At 34.5% G+C, this 18,200-nt stretch overlaps 1 protein-coding gene across 3 annotated transcripts in view; it reads right to left on the bottom strand.

Annotated features, from left to right (window-relative positions):
- The window catches only part of LOC114052505 (serine/threonine-protein kinase SMG1), a 120,517-nt gene that overhangs the window by 89,023 nt on the left and 13,294 nt on the right, over positions 1-18,200 (bottom strand). For 2 of the 3 annotated variants that reach the window (XM_027875163.1, XM_027875162.1), the window contains exons 2-6: positions 6,918-7,081; positions 6,671-6,826; positions 3,302-3,438; positions 2,852-2,910; positions 1,469-1,682 (exon numbers count right to left, since the gene is read on the bottom strand). In XM_027875163.1, the coding sequence (XP_027730964.1) occupies positions 1,469-1,682; positions 2,852-2,910; positions 3,302-3,438; positions 6,671-6,826; positions 6,918-7,081 (730 nt within the window). Of the gene's footprint in view, positions 1-1,468; positions 1,683-2,851; positions 2,911-3,301; positions 3,439-6,670; positions 6,827-6,917; positions 7,082-10,454; positions 10,513-18,200 lie in introns of all 3 variants that reach the window. The other variant, XM_027875164.1, reaches the window with a different exon arrangement.

Below are 18,200 nucleotides of genomic sequence, written 5' to 3'. Positions count from 1 at the left end.
AAGAAAATGCTAGCTAACTATCTGTCAGTGATGCTGTAGAGAGGATTTCTTTTCAAACATAGGTTGGACTAGATAGTCTGAGGTCCATTCCAACCCTTGAGATTCTATGATTTCACAGTTATATGTACCTTGAAGAACACTATCACAGTGCAATATTGCAATACAGAAGCCAAGTGAAAGGAGCTGAGGTGTGGGAAGGAAATGAGGAAGAAAGTAGAGGCAACAAATGTAGATTGCTCTTCTAAAAGTTTGGCAATGAAGGAGAAAGTCATAAGATGACAGTTTGAAAGTGCAACAGAGACAAAGACCTGAGCATGAAGAAAAGGAGACAGCAAAGAAAAGACTGAAGGTAAATGAAATATGGAATGGATTTAAGTTCCTGAAAAATGTGATATCTGGAAGAGTAAGGTCTTAGAGGAGCTGTGAAGGCATGGGATAAAAAGTGTAGGTACAGAGAGGTTATCTTTGTACATGGTTTTGTACATGCATTTCCGTAACATAGTACAATAAAAAAAAGATAATTGCATATGAAACTGCAAATCCACCATATACAAAGAGAAAATTTGATCTTTCTCTAGATTGAAGAAAAGAGTCTGAGTGAAATCACTGATTTAGAACTAAGAGAAAAACCTGAGAAGTTACAGAATCAGCCTCTTTAAGAGTTGGAAGGAACCTCAGAGGTCACCTAGTCCAACTTTTGCCAGAACAAGAACCCCTTTACAATCTAACAATTAGGCTTTCAATCTTTTCTTGAAGACATAAAGTAAGGTACAACCTACTACCTCCCAAGGTACCATATTCCAATACAATTAGCTCTAATTATTAGGTCATTTTGCCTTTTGGGTCAGATGGCCTCAAAAATCTTCTCAATATGTTGAGGGCCTAAGGAAATGAGTAGTTTTTAGTCATTGTGGAGAATGTGACACAAGCGAAGTAAATATTAGAATTGCCACATAGTAATGACAGACTAATTGAAGTGCTTATTTCACTGCTCAGGAATAAGAGGAGATGAAAGGTAGGAGTTAGCCCAAGCTTAGATTAAGAGCTAGCAAAACCCAAGCTTAGATTAAAAGCTAGCAAAACATGAAGAGTGAATAGTCAAGGAAACATCATTCAAGTGCAGATAAGAGAATATTATCGAAATGGTTGACCACATATTGAATAGGAAAGGAAATGAGATCAGAACAGGGTCCTAAGCAATGGCACAGGAGTCAAAATCAAAAACCAAAAGTAAGAGAAAAACAAAAGTATTGATTCCATATAAATGTTGCCTTCAATACCAAGTATGATAGCTGATATATTTAAGTGACACATTGAGTGAACACTGTTCTAAATTTTTTTCTTCCAAGTATGTGTTAAGTACAATTTTCCATTCAAGTATCATTCATTTAATAAATATTTATTCTGACTAGTATATAATGCACTGATATAGAAAGATAATTTTTAAAAATTTACTTTTCAGTCTTACCTGCATTACAGATGAAAAAGCCTTCTTTTCTCCTACAGTCTCAAGGGCTTTGTAGGTGGCACATAAGTAAAGAAGTTTAACTTCATCTTTTGCAGATGAGCTAAATTTGCTAAAAATCCATTTGAAGATTTTCTCAGCCTCATAGCTTAGGGAAGCACAAAGAAGGCCAAGAGAGTAAGCTCCTTCCTGTCTCAATTCTTGAAGTAATTTGCTACTGTAATGATACCAAAAGAAAAAAGTTAGCTTCTGTTTTGAAAGGTAATGACATTTTACAAACTGAATGGTCTTCTGAATAAGAAAATTCTAAACAAAAGTAAAAGCGTTGAAATCGAATCAATTTTAAAGGCAGCCATACTATATTCTCTCTGCAACAGGAAAAGCGTTGAATATTTCACTTTCCTTTTTTTTTTGAAACAAGTTATTTAATGCTAGCCTTAGACTGACTTCAAGCTTCAAATTCCATCTTTAAACAGAAATGAGCTATAAAAGTCATCTAAACCAGAAAACCTGCCAAATATATATATATATATGTGTGTGTGTATATATATATGTGTATATATATATATGTATGTATATATGTGGCAGAACACTCTAGAAAACAAAATAATGCCAAATGCTAAACAATAAGTGAAAGAGAGTGGCTAAATAGTAAAGTTGAATTGAAGGGTAAAAGCACTGATTTAATGAACCTGCTATTAATGAGGTAACAAGAATATAAAAAGCATGAGACTACAAATCAGGATTCCAAAATTTTAGTCCCACCTCTACCACTAACTTGACGTGTCACTTCACCATTCTGGGTCTCAGTTTCTTCATCTGTTAAAGGAGGTAGCTGGATTAGATTATCTCTAAAGGTTCCTTGGAGTTCTAACATTCTAATGTTACTATGATCTCATGAGCTAGAGTATAAAGCAAAAATCCATTAAGGGTTACTCTATAAAGCAAGAAATTTAAGGGCAGAGATGAAGTCAGTGGTCCACAATGACTAGTCTAACACTTTTTGTTAAAAAATTTGTGGAATGTAGCTATGAATGCAGCAATGGGTAAATGATGATCAATCACAATGATGAATGCCCTCACCACTTTTGGAAAAACAGGGTAAACATTTAGCTTAAGGAAGGAAACTTAAAGTAAAAGATCCTAGCAATATTATCATTCTGGGTAGGGGTTATCACTGACCTGAAGGCTTCACTCAGTCTAGGTTAAGAGTTATAAATTAAGAAACACCTAGTCCCTGCCCTTCTTCAATTCTTCACTGAAAATATCACATGTTGGTATTTGCTCTCAACAATTTATTTTAGCTAGCATTTATTTATGTACATGTAAAAGTATTAGACATAATATTGTCTAGATTAAAGTAATTTCCAATTTATTCCACCTTACCTCTCATTAAGCACATCATGTATAGCCGCCAAGATATTATCTAGCTGCTTAACTAGTACCTGAAAAAGTCAAGGAATAAAATACAGAAAAACTTTATATTTGTATTATTTTTTTCATTTCTATTATCTTTGAGTGCTCTTGAATAGAGTCTATGGAAATTGGCCCAAGAAAATGCATTTTTTTTTCAAATAAAATACATAAAATTAAAATAGTACACCTCTGCATAGACTTACCCGCCCTATCACAGCCACTACATACATACACACACGTTCTGCCCCAATACTAGCATTACATAGTTAAAGTGCTGTATCAAACAGATCTAATGAATCAGAAATTAGCCCTCTGATATTTCCCAAGAGAAAATTCCTTCTTCTTCTGCCCTCTTTACTCACTTCCACTTTAAAAAAAAAAGAGTTAATTATACAAATAAAGATCTTAGAACAGACTGACCAGCTTATTTTCCGGTTGCTGAATGAATTCTTTCAATTGCTTTACAGTAGCCAGTCTTCGGTCTCTGTCATCTTCCCGGGTAATCCTCCGAAGAAGATTTGACAGTCGAGACTCATCAGAGTAAGACAACGATCGCTCTATAGATACAAAATTGTATTTTCCATAAGAGTATGTAGCAGCATCTTTAGTCCAACATGTTATTTCAAATTACAAAGAAAAACAGTTGTGAGCACACAATCCCTTTTAAAAAACCTAAGAGAAAGAGTGTTAAGTTTCTGCCAGTTTCTTCCTTAACATTATCCAATTTTTCAGCAGACAGGTAGGGGGAAAAACCCCCAAAAGTATCAGGGATAATAGGTAAAGCTTAATATTCCAGTAGCTAAGGGGATGTTTCTTTATATATTTCTCAATTTCTTATCTCAGTACAATTATTGTTCACTACCTGGAGCACTATTTTCACCAATAATTGTTATTCCTTAACGGAATAACTCCTGAATCCCCATTTTTCTACCTATTTTTAACAATCATTAAAAAATGAATCATAACAGCCGAAATAAAAATTGAGAAAACCTCAAACCAGGTTCCTTCATTTTTTTTTAAAGAAAATAAGTACCTAGCACACACACTAATAACATAACAACGTATAACTACTTAAAAAAAAACCACATACACCAATATTTTACATCAGAGACTCACTTCAGTTCCTCCAGCAAAATAAAGAATTCAATTTTATCTATAGTAAAACATAAATAGGTAATAGATGCTATTTAGTAACATCAAGAGGTTAGATGATTTCATTTCTCTCTAGAGCCTAAATAGAAAGGCTGATAGAGATAGCTTAAATCCTTGATGCATCTAGATCCTTAAGAACTTTCCGTACTTAAAAAATGATCTTAAAATTACCTTTTAGATCAAAAATTCTATAATTCTAAGTCTACCACCAAACCCCCTCCCCCAAAAAACCAAAAATAAATCAAAGAGGAAATAAAATCAGCTTAATTACATTACACTAGATCAGGGATTCTGAAACGGTACAAATGTAATGGATTTCACTAAGTTATGAAATATATGGAACTAAACTATCACTCTTTAAAGTTGTGAGGTGGCACAAGTCTCTCAATTCTCCCCAGAATTCCCCACGGCAAACACTATGTTGTGATCAAAAAAGTTTGAGTAACAGATCAACATGACATTCTAACAAAACTGAAAAGAAACATTATTTACACGAACAAAAAAGTTAGCATATTTCAGAAGAATATACTACATGCAGTAAAAAATCTGGACTTCATGTTCAATTAGTTCTGTGACTGTGGAGATTGAGAAGTGGTCTCTAAACTCCAGTTTGCCTGATATAAGATTAAGATAAAATAGTGCATTGTAAATTCATCCATTCAACAAACATGGCAGGCAATAAAGTTTACTTCACAAACCTCATGAACCTCATCTGGATAGAAAATAAAATTGAATTTCTGGACTTTATCACATAAGTAATGGGGAGCCCAGTACTCCCCTAAAAAAAAAACTCTTCACTCCAGCCAAACTCTATTCCATTCCCAGCACATACCTTTCACTTTATAACCAATATGGAATAGTGGATACAGTGCTAAATGTCAGGAAGAACTGGGTTCAAACCCTACCTCTGAAGCCTGTGAGACCATAGGCAAGTAACAACTTCTTTGAGTCTCAGGTTCTTCATCTATAAAATGGGAATAATAGCTATTCTACCTACCTTGTAGATTTGTCAACAAGGTCAAACAAGAAAACATAAATAAAACACCCCAATAACTTTTAAAGTACTACATAAATTAATAATAATGGTGATGCTAATGATGAAGGTAATAATAATGATGATGATGATGACAATAATTATAATAATTCTTAACTCTAAGGCTTTACGCATATTACCTGGAACGCCCTTATTTCTCTCCATCTATCCAAATTCCACTTTCCTTCAAGGCTCAACTGAAATTTTCCCTTCCTTTATAACCTGTAGTCTATTTCAGTCCATGGTAATTTCCTCCTCTCCTGACATAAGAATTCACTAATTTCACAAATGGTGCTTGATCTTCATTAGTATGAAGGTTCTTTTTTAATGAAAAACATACCAAGAATGTCATAGGCACATTATCGGCACAGAATGAGAAAATACCTGACAAGTCATAACTTCAGTAATAATTATTTAAAATGAAATTTGTATTTTATTAGTCAAAACATCATCTACATAATAAGAAATAGTAACAGACATACAATTTATTCAATCAATAGAAAACACCTATAGTACCTCAGTATGCTGAGTTATTTAAGGAAATGGCTGCTTTGCATATTTCAGAGATTAAAAGTTTGACTGAAATCAATCAATCAGCTTCAGATTTCGATTTAATTCCATTTCCTACTTGTTTTGTTTTGGTATTTGAATTTCAATGCAGTAAGTGCAGAAAACTCACCTTCACAAAAATATAAGAAAATCATCTAGTACTTTATAACTATATAAAATAATCCTAAGTAACTCAAAAATGACCATATGGCCCACAGACAGCCAGGTACTTTTAAAATGAAAATTAGTTTTAAAGAAATGCTACATGAACATTCTATTAAGTTAAGTAATGATAAAACTGATGATGCTTTGTTCATGTGGATTTACATTCTTCATTTCACTAACTCTAGACCCCCGCTCCTCCTAGGGTTCTAGAGCCAAAAGGACTGGTCCATACCAGTGCTATCAAATTCAACAGAAACTGTCCAATAAACCTTATTTGCAGATCCCCGCAGCTGCATATTGACTGAGAAAAACACATGTTAACATTACCTATGTTCTACTGAATTTTTATTTCATTAAATATTTCCCAATTACATCTTAGTCTAGTTCAGCCACGCTTGGTTTGCTGCCTGTGTTTGACGCCTCTGGTCCACACCATTCTTTTAGCAATTAATTATGTATTACCTCATAACACTGCTTATACAGGTTTTAAAATTTTTTATACATTTGTTAAGCCATATATCCATGAGTATATAATAAATTACTTGAGGATGGGAATTGTGTCTGTATTCCTTCATGAAGTTATTATTTTTTTTAATAACAAAATTTAGTTTATTTTATAATACTCAAAAGGTTATTTAAACAACATCATATTTCCTAAACTTAATATGTTAATAATTTTAGAACCCTCTCCGATAATGTTACCCTTGTTAAGAACTAATTATTCTAAGGCAGAACCTCTTTCTTTAGTAGTTTTATGCTAACACATAAAGGAAAATGTCACTTTTCATGTTTTTTTACTCTTTGGCTACATGATAAATCAGGAACAAAAGAGAAAAGGAAAATAGTTCTGCAATACCATATTTTATTTTCCCAGTGTTCAGGATTCTTACCCTGTGATTTCCTCATGTCTTTTGTGGCTAAAGCACGATTTCCATGCTGAATACTGGTGAAATCAGGGTTGGTCACATTGTTAACTCTCAGCTCTTGCCCCAACGACTTCCGACCATAAGTATTTTCCCCAGATCCTCCATTGACATTGTAGCCACCTATAAATAGTGAATGTGAGTTTACTTTATCAAATAACTCCATGTGAACTCACAATACTCCTTTTTAACCATAATTAAGAAATGTATATACCTTTTTCATCATTCTGTATGTCAGTATGGACTCTGATATCATCGTGCCTTTGACGAGACACCACAGTTGAATTTGAAGGTTGCAGTCCATACGAGGTAGAACTGCCTCGATCTCTGGATGAAGAGTATTTTAAATTATCTGGGTCGGCTGATGCACTATCAGTTCTGTTAAGAAAACATACACATACACACATGTACACAATTAAGAAGGTTTCATGTAGTAATGTAATAGCCAGGCAAACTTAATTAATTAAAAAGGTTTAAGGTTAAGATCTCCAGGTTAAGTTTTGAATCCTCTAAGTGCCAACTGTCTTATTAGTACTAACAGGCAATCAAAGTTAGCTCTTAATAAAAATGTCACTCATTTGGGCTCTATTAGAGATACTGTATTGTCTATTTTAAAAATCCACTCGAAATTTGAAAGCGACTCCCAGAAGCCTTTTCACCTGTCTTTTGATATAAGGAATGATTTAATATTTTTCCCAGTTAGAAAATATTGGAAAGATCTAAAAGAAATATTTTGAATCTTCTAAGTCACAAATTTGGAAACTGGCAACAAAGAAGCCAGAAGAGGAAGGTGTTATCACCACTTTAATCCTTTTATTTTTATTTTTTTTTGGCTAGGCAATGGGGTTAAGTGACTTGCCCAGGGTTACACTGCTAGTAAATATCAAGTGTCTGAGGCAGTATTTGAACTCAGGTCCTCCTGATTCCAAGGCCGGTGCTCTATCCACTTCGACACCTAGCTGCTCCCACCACTTTAATTCTTAATAAACTATAATACCTTCAGGGAAAGGTATTTCCAAGTTACTGAATTCATGTCACAACAATTAAACTACATAAGAGTTAAGCTGAAAGGTCATATGCTGTAAAATAAGGGAGAATGCACAGAACACTAGCATTTGGGAAAAGGAGTTCACAAAGCAAATGTGCAAATTCTGTAGTATATTTATATAGTGTAATACTCAAGAATTCATTGTAAAATCTGAAATCAAAAATCTATCAATTGACATATAAAGAAAGTCAAGAAAAAAGGTTTTAGTAAGAAAAAAAATTTTAAATTGTAATTGCTACCTTTCAGTTGAGTCATTTTTTTACGTTCTTAACCTTATAAAAACCTTTTTAAAAGTGAACTTGACACTCAGACCTTAGTAAACAACTATAATTAAAACAGCTTAAATATAATAGTCAATGTAAAACAATCAAATAGTTTAAGAATATAACATAATATGTGTGTGTATATATATATAAAAGCATAACACAAATATAACATAAATACCAAAAACCTCCAAAGTTCTTTTCTAAAGATATAAATAGAAAAATCTGAATTTTGTTATACTTGCTACTGCTAAAAAATCTTCTTCAAATCATTTTGACTAAGTTTGTTACTGGGAAGAATAAAAATTCTACTTTTACCTATTCTTCAACCTTAGGAGGGAAAAATCTATAGATATTTTTGCATATATTATTCACTTTAATTTCCCTTCAGGAAGGGGGAAGGATACTAAACCTGAAATCTAGACAAATTCTATCACCATATTCCACTTTGTTCCTAAAAGGCTGTTATTTTACCCCTGTGGTTAATATATGAAACGTTAAACATATTAAATAGAATGTCTGCCAACAGCTTCAGTCAAACTTTGATGATAAAAAATTGGCTGAGTCTAATTAGGGCTAAAAGCCCTCACATAAATCAAAAGTCCAATAATCTAAAATTCTTTAACTGTAATGACTAAGATCTAAGCAAGATTGTACTCTCAATTTTGACAAGCTTTTTTTTCCTCCTTCAAATATCAGAATATAATTGTCAGTAAGCTTCAAATATAAATCACAATACCTCCAAATTGTCACAGAAAAATAAGAGTTAAGAAACTGCCTTTACCTGCCTTCTAACAATTGACACTGTAAAGTTACTTGCCAAATATGTCATAAACCAATGCTAATTTAAATACTTCTGTTATGTCATTATAATACTTCTCTTAAGTCACTAAATGGAACATGAGGGCATTGAAAAACTTACCATAAAAATTTATGACTGAAAATAACACATTTTATTTGAAATTGTACCTACGGTAACAAACCATGTTCCACCAATTATTCCTTTCTGAATGAGTATAAAATAGGTAATTCAGCTAATAAAATGTCTTTTGAAGTGCCTTAAAGGAAACTTAATTTGAATATGCTTTCATTTCCTGGTGCTTAATTACTTCTATAAGTTTATAATTTTATTTACAAGAAGGTATTGTGGAAAAAGCACTAAGTTAGGAGTAACGAAATTTTGTTCTACTTCAGGCTTAGCATGACCAATAACCACAAATATAAGCTTGGGCAAGTCAGCCACCTCTGGGCTTCTTCAGTTTACTTATCATTGAACTCAGTAGGTTGGAGCAAATTATGTTTAAAGTCCCTTCTAAGTTTATAATGTTATGACTGACTATATATAACTGATACACTAAAATGTTTCTCATGTACTATGGAAGTATGTTCACAAAGGGACATCTCAAAACCACCTAAAGAATCAACTCAAACTCAGTGAAAGTATAAACACATATGCACATTTTTATATGCACACATAAATTAATCAATATTCATGCAACTAATTTTGTAACCCATTTTTCTTTTTTGCTCATTTTAATCCTGTTTCTAGTAGGAGTTTTGGATCATTGTTTTTCTTATAGTCCTAATAACTGACCAAAGAAATACTTTACTACAAGTTCCTATTTACTTAAGAAATGCAAGCTTAACAATTCCATAGGTAATGAATACTGAGAATTTCAGAATGAGGGCCTTCAGAAATACATTTAAAGGGGCAGCTAGGTGGCGCAGTGGATAGAGCTCTGGTTTTGGAGTCAGGAGGACCTGAGTTCAAATTCAGCCTCAGACACTTGACAGGTACTAGCTAGCTATGTGACTCTGTTTAAGTCACTTGACCCCAACTGCCTCACCAAAAATTAAAAAAAAAAAAGAAGCAGAAATACATTTAAAAAAATACTGCTTACAAGACTAAAAGTTCAGGACTTGGGTTATCAGCATACTCTAGTCCATCAAAGAGAACAAAACGGTGATCTGATTATGGAGTTAACATTCATACAAGACTCTTAAGAGTTTTCTTCTAATATTTAAACTGCCCTTATTTTATTTTAAAGAAAAGTAATTGGACAAGTTATGCTTCCAAGAAAAGCTTCCCCAATCAAAGAGAAACTGAAAAGAAAATAATTACGTGATAATAATAATGTGACCACCAGGGCTATTTAGAATATACAGCTACAGACTCAAAGTGATAGTCCCAAAATGTTATGATAGTCCAAAAGACAGAACAAACTAAAATCTGCTGGAATGAGCATCCCTCATTTCATTGGGAAAAGAAAGTCTAGGCCATGGAGCCTAGAAGGGATCCAGAAATACTCCAGGCCCTTTAATTACTTTAAAAACAGTATGGAGGGGAGTTAAAAAGGTTGAGTGTCCCCCTAAAAAACCAAACTGAAATTAAAGCTTGATGTACATGCCACAGTGAGAGGTAAGTTTCTAAATCTCATACCTCAAAAATCGCATACTGTAAAATATGGAGCCTTTGTGTTGTTTTGCATCAAGTCAATCTGTAAGACAGTAGTTACAATATTAGTGAAGATAGTGGGTTAAAACATTTGTTGCTCAAAAAATTAATGTACATATGCAGCAAATAAGGCTTTGGGGTTAATTGGTTTTGGCTTACTATTAAACCTGTGGGGACTAACATATGCTGTGAAGCAGAAACAGAAAACACCAAAAATCTTTTTATATAAAAATTAAGAAAACATGAAAGTCAACTATAACATACATTAAAGAAAATACAATTATACCCCATTTTAGATAGACTTAATACACAAATGAGACTAGATATGGTCGGGATACGATTAATTTTTAACAGCCTAAAACCTTAGACCCAAGGATGTTTTAGGCAGTATCTAATAATGGTGCTATTATATACTTTAGCTGTTAAATTATTATAGATGCCAAAGGACAAAGGGAACAAGTAAAATTTAAGTTCCAAGAGGGACTGTTCTTCATTTCAATTAACACATCTCCCAGCACCTAGCACAGTGCTTTATTGGAACTTTATTTGGAATAGGAACTTAATAAATGCCTGAACTAATTTCTAGAAGTTAATTGGTAGAAAGACAGGAGGTTTTTCCAGAGAAGAAATTCCTATGCTTTAGAATGAAGAGAAAGAACTGGAAATCAAAGATTTAGTAAAGTCCCAAAAGAGCTCTGCAGCATTCCCAAAATACTTAATGATGCCAATGAGACACGAGGCTCAATGGAAGTTTTCAGTTCAGCCTTTTGGAGAGAAAAGGGAACACACTTCTTAAAAGGACATCAACTGGGAAATAAAATTTTCTTTACAAAGAATTTTCTTTACAGAGAATTGCTACTGGAGTTGTTAAGTCTACAAATTAAGAACTTAAATGGTCTGTTAAAAAGGGAGGTTCAGAATATATAAAAATATAAAAGGGCTTCTGGTATAATTTAACTCTTTAGTCAATGAAAAATAACAAAATTCAATTCAGTGTAACAAAACTCAAACTCCATCATGCTGAGAGCTCAAATCTAAATTTAGACTAGTCATGTAATAGTAAAGATATTAAAAGAAAGGCAGCATGGTATAGTGGATAGAGAGTCTTTGTATCCCTAGTACTTGGCAAACAGGAGGAGCTTCAAAAGTACTTGTTCAAAGAACTATACATGGTATAGATATAATATATCTATAGATATATAGATAGAATGCTGGACTTAATCAGGAAGATCTGAGTTCAAATCCCACCTTTACCACTTACAAACTACATGGCCTGGGAGCAGCTAGGTGGTGCAGTGGATAAAGCACCGGCCCTGAAGTCAGGAGGACCTGAATTCAAATACAGCCTCAGACCAAAAACTTGACACTTACTAGCTGTGTGACCCTGGGCAAGTCACTTAACCCCAATTGCCTAAAAAAACAAACAAACAAACAAACTACATGGCCCTCAGAGGCAAATAATTTAAGCCTTTTCATCCTTATTTTCCCTATTTATAAGACAATGATAATTAAAGTAGCCACCTCACAAGGGGCAGGGGGAGGAGATTATGTACATATGCATACGGCACTTTTATAAACCTTAAGTGAACTATATAGTCAGCTATTATTATTAGAATGAATGATAAAATACTACTGTCCGACTTGATAAAAGCTTTTCTGTATTCCTTTCTCCACATCCCCATAATGACAATAGGTTTCCAGGTCCATCCATGCTTTTTAGAAACAGCACATTTGTAAGACAACTTAATAGGTTGAAAAATGGCAAAATTTAAATATAGATAGCCCAGACTTCTGGCTGCACAATTAAGAACTCTGGTCAAAGTTAATCAAAAAAATATATATTAAGTATATATTATGTGCCATGTACTGAATAAGACTCTGGGGATATAAAGACAAAAGGGAAATCATTCTTTGTACCCAAGGAGTTTTACAATCTAGCCAGTGGATACATATAGATATTCATAGGTATATAAAAAACAGATGCAATGGCAGGGCAGGAGGTGGGGAAGTGGAAGGAGGTACCAGCAGCTGGAGGGAACAGAAAGGCTTCATGTATAAAGTGAAACTTGAGCTTTGCCTTAAAGGAAATCAAGCAATCTGAGAGGCAGAGATGAGGATGTGATTAAGTAGTGTGGCACAATGGATCAAGCAGAGAATGATTTGGAAGTCCTGAGTTCAAAGCCCACCCCTGACAATTAGTTGTGTGACCATGGCAAGTCCCTTACCCTCTCTGTGAGTCATTTCTTCATCTGTAATAAGGGGTCAGTACCTGAAGGTACCTTTTCTCTACGCCTCATATCTCCTCCATGAAGTAGACACAAATACAAATTCTGAGAATTAGAAGGGATTTCAGTGACCACCTAGGCCAATCTATACACAAAAGAAATCCCTATTATAACATACTGCACAAGTTGTCATTCAGCCTCTGCTAAAAGGTCTTCAAGGAGGGGAAATTGAGCACCTTTCAAGGTGACCCATTCCATTCTGAGAGAGCTTTAATTGTTAGGAAGTTTTTCCTTGGCATCAAGCCTAAAGTTACCTCTTTGCAACTTCTACCTGGTTCAGCCCTCTAAGGTCAAAAAGAACAAGTCTAATCACTCCTCCATGCGACAGCCCAAGTAAACATCCCCGGTTCCTTCAACCAATCCTCATATACCTTGAACTCAAGGCCTTTTACCATCCTGAGTGCCCTACTCTGGACACTCTCTGACTTGTTAATATCCTTCTTAAACTGTAGAATCCAGAACTGAACACAAAACTGAAAATATTTAAGTCTCAAGAGATAAGAGTACAACAGAATTATCATGATTCTTTTCCTAGAAGTTATGCCCCTCTTAATGCAACCCAATTTGGAACTATGTCCAGAAAATTACAAAACATTTCATATCCTCTGACCCAATTATATGACTACTACTAGGCCTACATCTCAAAGAAATCAACACACACACACACAGAGACAAATTTATAGCAGTTCTTTTCATGGTAGCCCAAAACTGGAAACAAAGGGGGTATCCTACTGATCAACGGCTAAACAAATTGTACTATATGACTATAATGAATTATTTTTGTGCCCAAAGAAAATTATGAAAGAAATTTTCAAAGGAAACTGGAATCACTAGGAACTCACACAGAGCAAAGTGAGTATAACTAGGAGAATAATTTGTACAATTAAACAATATTATAGAAAAAACACCTTTGAGATACTAGATCCACACAATGATATACCACAAGTTTAAAGAATGAAGATGAAACACTCCATTCCCCTCCTACCTAGTGGAGAGGTGAAACTATAATGTATAAACAAACAAATTTTTGGATATGCTATGAATCTGTTTTGACAGAGTATGTAGGTATTGAGGGGTTGGGATTTTTTTTGTCTGTGTTTTTAAAATTTGCTCAATCAGGTATCTTCTGTCTGATCCTAAGGTTGAGATAGAAAATATACAGAGGACCTCTTCAGGGAGGGAAGAAGGAAGTACAGCAGAGACAAATAGACAGACACTAGATATAGATTAAAAAGGGTTTTAAGTGCCAAGGTAAGGAGTTTTTAGTTTATTCTAGAAGCAGTAAGAATCCATTGAAAGTACTTGAGTGAGAGAGTGCCGTGGTCAGGCTGGTCCTTTAGGAAACTTCTTTTGGCAGCTGTGTGAAGGGTGGATTGAAGAGAGAAGAGATTGGAAGCTAAGAGTCCAAAGAGATCATGATGAGGATCTGATTAGGATGCTGGCCATATGAGTTGTATAAAAGACATGTGAGATGTTGAAGATAACTAAAATCTGAGGACAAGATTTAGCAACTATATTTATCGTTAACTGTCATGTTTGTTTTTAAAGGGAGGGAAAAGAAAATAAATGCTTGTTTATTGAAAATAAAAATAAAAATCTCCCTACCAAAATAAAAAGGCGGCATTAGCTTTTTTTTCCCTGCAGTGATATCCTTCAATGAGTTTCCAACTTCTCTGAATTCCTAAATACCCACATTTTTGTGCCATACAATTTATAGTTAATTATAGACTGTTTTATCATATATTTTAGTGCTTCTGGCATTAGATATTATGCTCCTTGATGAAACAGACCTTGTTCAACTTCTTTTTTTTTTTTTTAGTGAGGCAATCAGGGTTAAGTGACTTGCCCAAGGTCACACAGCTAGTACATGTCAAGTGTTTCGTCTGAGACCAGATCCGAACTCAGGTCCTCCTGACTTCAAGGCCGGCGCTCCATCCACTGCGCCACCTAGCTGCCCCCAGTACTGTCTTTATAGCTCCTGCACTTAACATAGGGCCTGGCACATAGTAGGGGCTTAATGCTTATTGAGACATGGGCGTGCAATAGAAACTGACTAGTGCATGAGTTACGATTGTTAAAAACAAAACCATAAAAGATAAATCAATGTGTAATTTAATTAAAACCTAAAAATGTAATGACCAAAATTTTGCACATCTTAGATTTTTATATTTTCTATCTTAGGTTCAGCTTTCATTATATAATTTTGCACACATTATTGTGAATACAGGAAATGAAACTTAAAATACAGATGACACACTCACTAATATGCAGAATGCATACTGATTTTTAATTATCTTTAGTGCTAACTATTTAAAGTAAGGAAAGTCAAGATAGGTGACTAATGTTAAGTTATTAAAAAGAAATAATTTGCCACATAAATTTCAAGAACTTTTGCATAAACAAAATCAATGAAGACAATTAAAAGAAGTATTAAAATATTTGCATCAAACATTATCAATAAAAGTTTGCTAAGGAATTAACATAAATATATACGACCAAGAGCTATTTTCCAATAGGTATGAACAAAGTTTTAAAAAGAAATGCAACCAGTCAATAAACATTTATTAAGCACCTACTATGTGCCATGTACTATGCTAAACACTGGGAATACAGAAAGAGGCAAAAGACAGTTCCTACCCTCAGGGAGCTCACAATCTAATAGGGGAGACAACAAGCAAATGTATATAAACAAGCTATACACAGGTTAAATAGTAAATAATTAAAAGGAAGGAAGCATTAGAATTAAGAGGGATTGGGAAAAGCTTTCTGTAGAAGATGGGATTTTAGTTGGAACTTAAAGGAAGCCAGGAGACAGAGGAGAGCATTCCAGGCATGGGGGATAGCCAGAGAAAATGCCAAGAGCATTTGGAAAGATGGAGTATATTGTTTCTGAAATAGAAAGAAAGCCAATGTCACTGAATTAGGTGTAAGAAGACTGGAAAGGGGAATGCTGGCAGTTTATGATGGGCTCTGAACACCAAACAGAGGATTTTTGGTTTTGATACTGGCAGGGATAGGGAGTTTATCGAGTGGGGGGTGGGTGTGAAACGGTTGGACCTGAGTTTTGGAAAAACCACTTTGGTGACTGAATGGCAGGTGGATTACAGGACAAAGAGACTGGAGGCAGACAGATTCACCAAGCAGGGTATTACAGCAGTGCAAGTGTGAGTCAATGGGAGTCTATACCAGGGTAATGGTTAGAAAAGAAGAAGAGAAAAGGGGGCATACTCAAGATATGTTGTAAGGGTAAACTGACAAGCCTTGGCAACAGCTTGGTTATAGGAGGTACAAGACAGTGAGGAGTAGAATACGACACCTAGGTTGTGGGCCTGAGGCACTGGAAGGATGATGTTGCCCTCTACAGTAATAGGAAAAGAGTGTGGGTGGGGGGAGGGAAGGAAGATAATTAGTTTAGTTTTGGACATAGTAAAGTTTAAGATGTCTACTGGACCTCCAGTTCTAAGTGTCTAAAAGGCAGTTGGAGATTCGAGGCTGGAGGTTGGCAGAAAAGGTAGATCTGAGAATCAACAGCACAGAGATGGTAATTAAATCCAAGGGAGATGATGAGATGATCAAGTGAAGAAGTACTGAGAAAAAAAAAAAGGACCCAGTACAGAACCCAGTGGGTCATCTACAGTTAGAGAATGACCTAGATGAGGAACCAGGCAAAGGAGACTGAGAAAGAACGGTCTGATAAAGCTGAAAACCAGGAGCAAATTGTGTCCCAACAGCCTAAAGAGAAGAGAGCATCGAGAAGAGTGATCAACAGTGTCAAAGGATGCAGCGAGGTCAAGAATGAGGACTAAGAAAAGTCCACTGGATTTGGCAATTAAGAGATCATTGGTAATTTTGGAAAGAGCAGTTTCTGAGAGTGATAAGGTTGGAAGCCCAATTGTAAGGAGTGAGAAGAGAGCGAAGGAAGCAACTGTTGCAGATGGCAAAGTATAAATGACCAGACAAAAATATGTTCCAAATACCCCTTTGCCCACATGGGACACATTTCAAAAGTTTTTTCACTAAGTCTTAGATTTTACCTCATACCATTCAAATTGGCAAATGTGACAAAAAAAAGAATAGTTCGTAGAGGAGGAATTATAGGAAGATAGGCACACTGATGGACTGTTGGGGGAGCTCTGAAGTAGTCCAATCATTTTGTGTATCAATTTGGAATTATGCAAGAAAAATGACTAACCTGTTCAAATCCTTTGACCCAGAAATCCTTCTGAATGGTATATAATATACCCCAACATGATCAAAAAAAGAAATAAAATATTCAGAGCAATTTTTCAGGTGGTAACAAGAAACCTGGAAATGGTTGGGTTGGAAAAAGGAGGCCCAGCCTTATATGAATGAAATGGAATATTATTATTGTGAAATAAGAAATAAATAGGAGGAACTCAGAGAAACATGAGAAGATTTATATAAACTAATGCAGAATGAAATAAAAACCAAAAGAAAATACAAAATAAACACAATGTAAATTGAAAAATTGTTAAAAGAAAGTAGTATACAGAGTAACTGAAAAATCAATGAAGATCTAGTCTAGGAGAACAGATCACAAAACTTACAAAGGCCATAATACATCATTAGATTTTGTTAATGAACCAAATACTTCTGCTTAATTCTTTTTTCTTTGTTACAAGGGGGTGGAAGGTGTTAAATGGAGAGGCAAGGTTTAAATAACTAATGTCAAATGGCATCAATAATTGTTTTTAAGCAAATGACTATACCCTATTTTTTACTCTTACCATACTTAGCAATTTTAAATAAGAAGTGAACATTTAGCACTGCCTTTAAAATAATTTGTTTTCCAATGCAACCAGAGTTTTTGAGTATTTGACTTCAATATATAGGCATAAATTAAGCTAGAACTGAAAGAAAATTAATTTAGCCATGTTGTACAAAGAAACAAAATGTTACACCTACCATCTCCTCCCCCTTTAAAGAGTAACAGATAAACTGTTACCTCTGACATTTTCACACAATTAAAACTTTGCTCAGAATTAATAACTGAGAAATAGTCACATCAATGAGTAGTAATATCTTCCTCCTACCCAAGCTTCCAATACAGCTCTTGGGAGCAAATTTTATAAAGCAAAGTACCATGGAATCTGTACTTGTCCCCGTGCTACTTCACATTTTAAACAACTTGGATAACAGCATAGATGGAATGTTTATAAAATCTATTAATGACACAAAGACCAAAAGGATAGTTGAAAGTATGGATGAAAGTCAGGATCCAAAAAGATCTTGATGGATCATCAGTCAGATTTGCACTTTAAGAATATCAAAAATTGACAACTGGGTGGCGGATGGATTGGAAGGGAGAGACTAGAAGCAGAAAGAGCAATTAGGAAGCAATGGTAAAAACAGAAAAACAACAACAACAACAAAAAAAACAGGCAACGGGCTACATAAGAGTCTAAATTAGGATGGTGGTCATGTG

This window comes from Vombatus ursinus, unplaced genomic scaffold, assembly GCF_900497805.2.
Source record: "Vombatus ursinus unplaced genomic scaffold, bare-nosed wombat genome assembly UNPS02014807.1, whole genome shotgun sequence".
Classification (NCBI taxonomy): domain Eukaryota; kingdom Metazoa; phylum Chordata; class Mammalia; order Diprotodontia; family Vombatidae; genus Vombatus; species Vombatus ursinus.
Note: the sequence above shows the minus strand (reverse complement) of the source record. Positions and strands in the feature narration are given on the sequence as shown.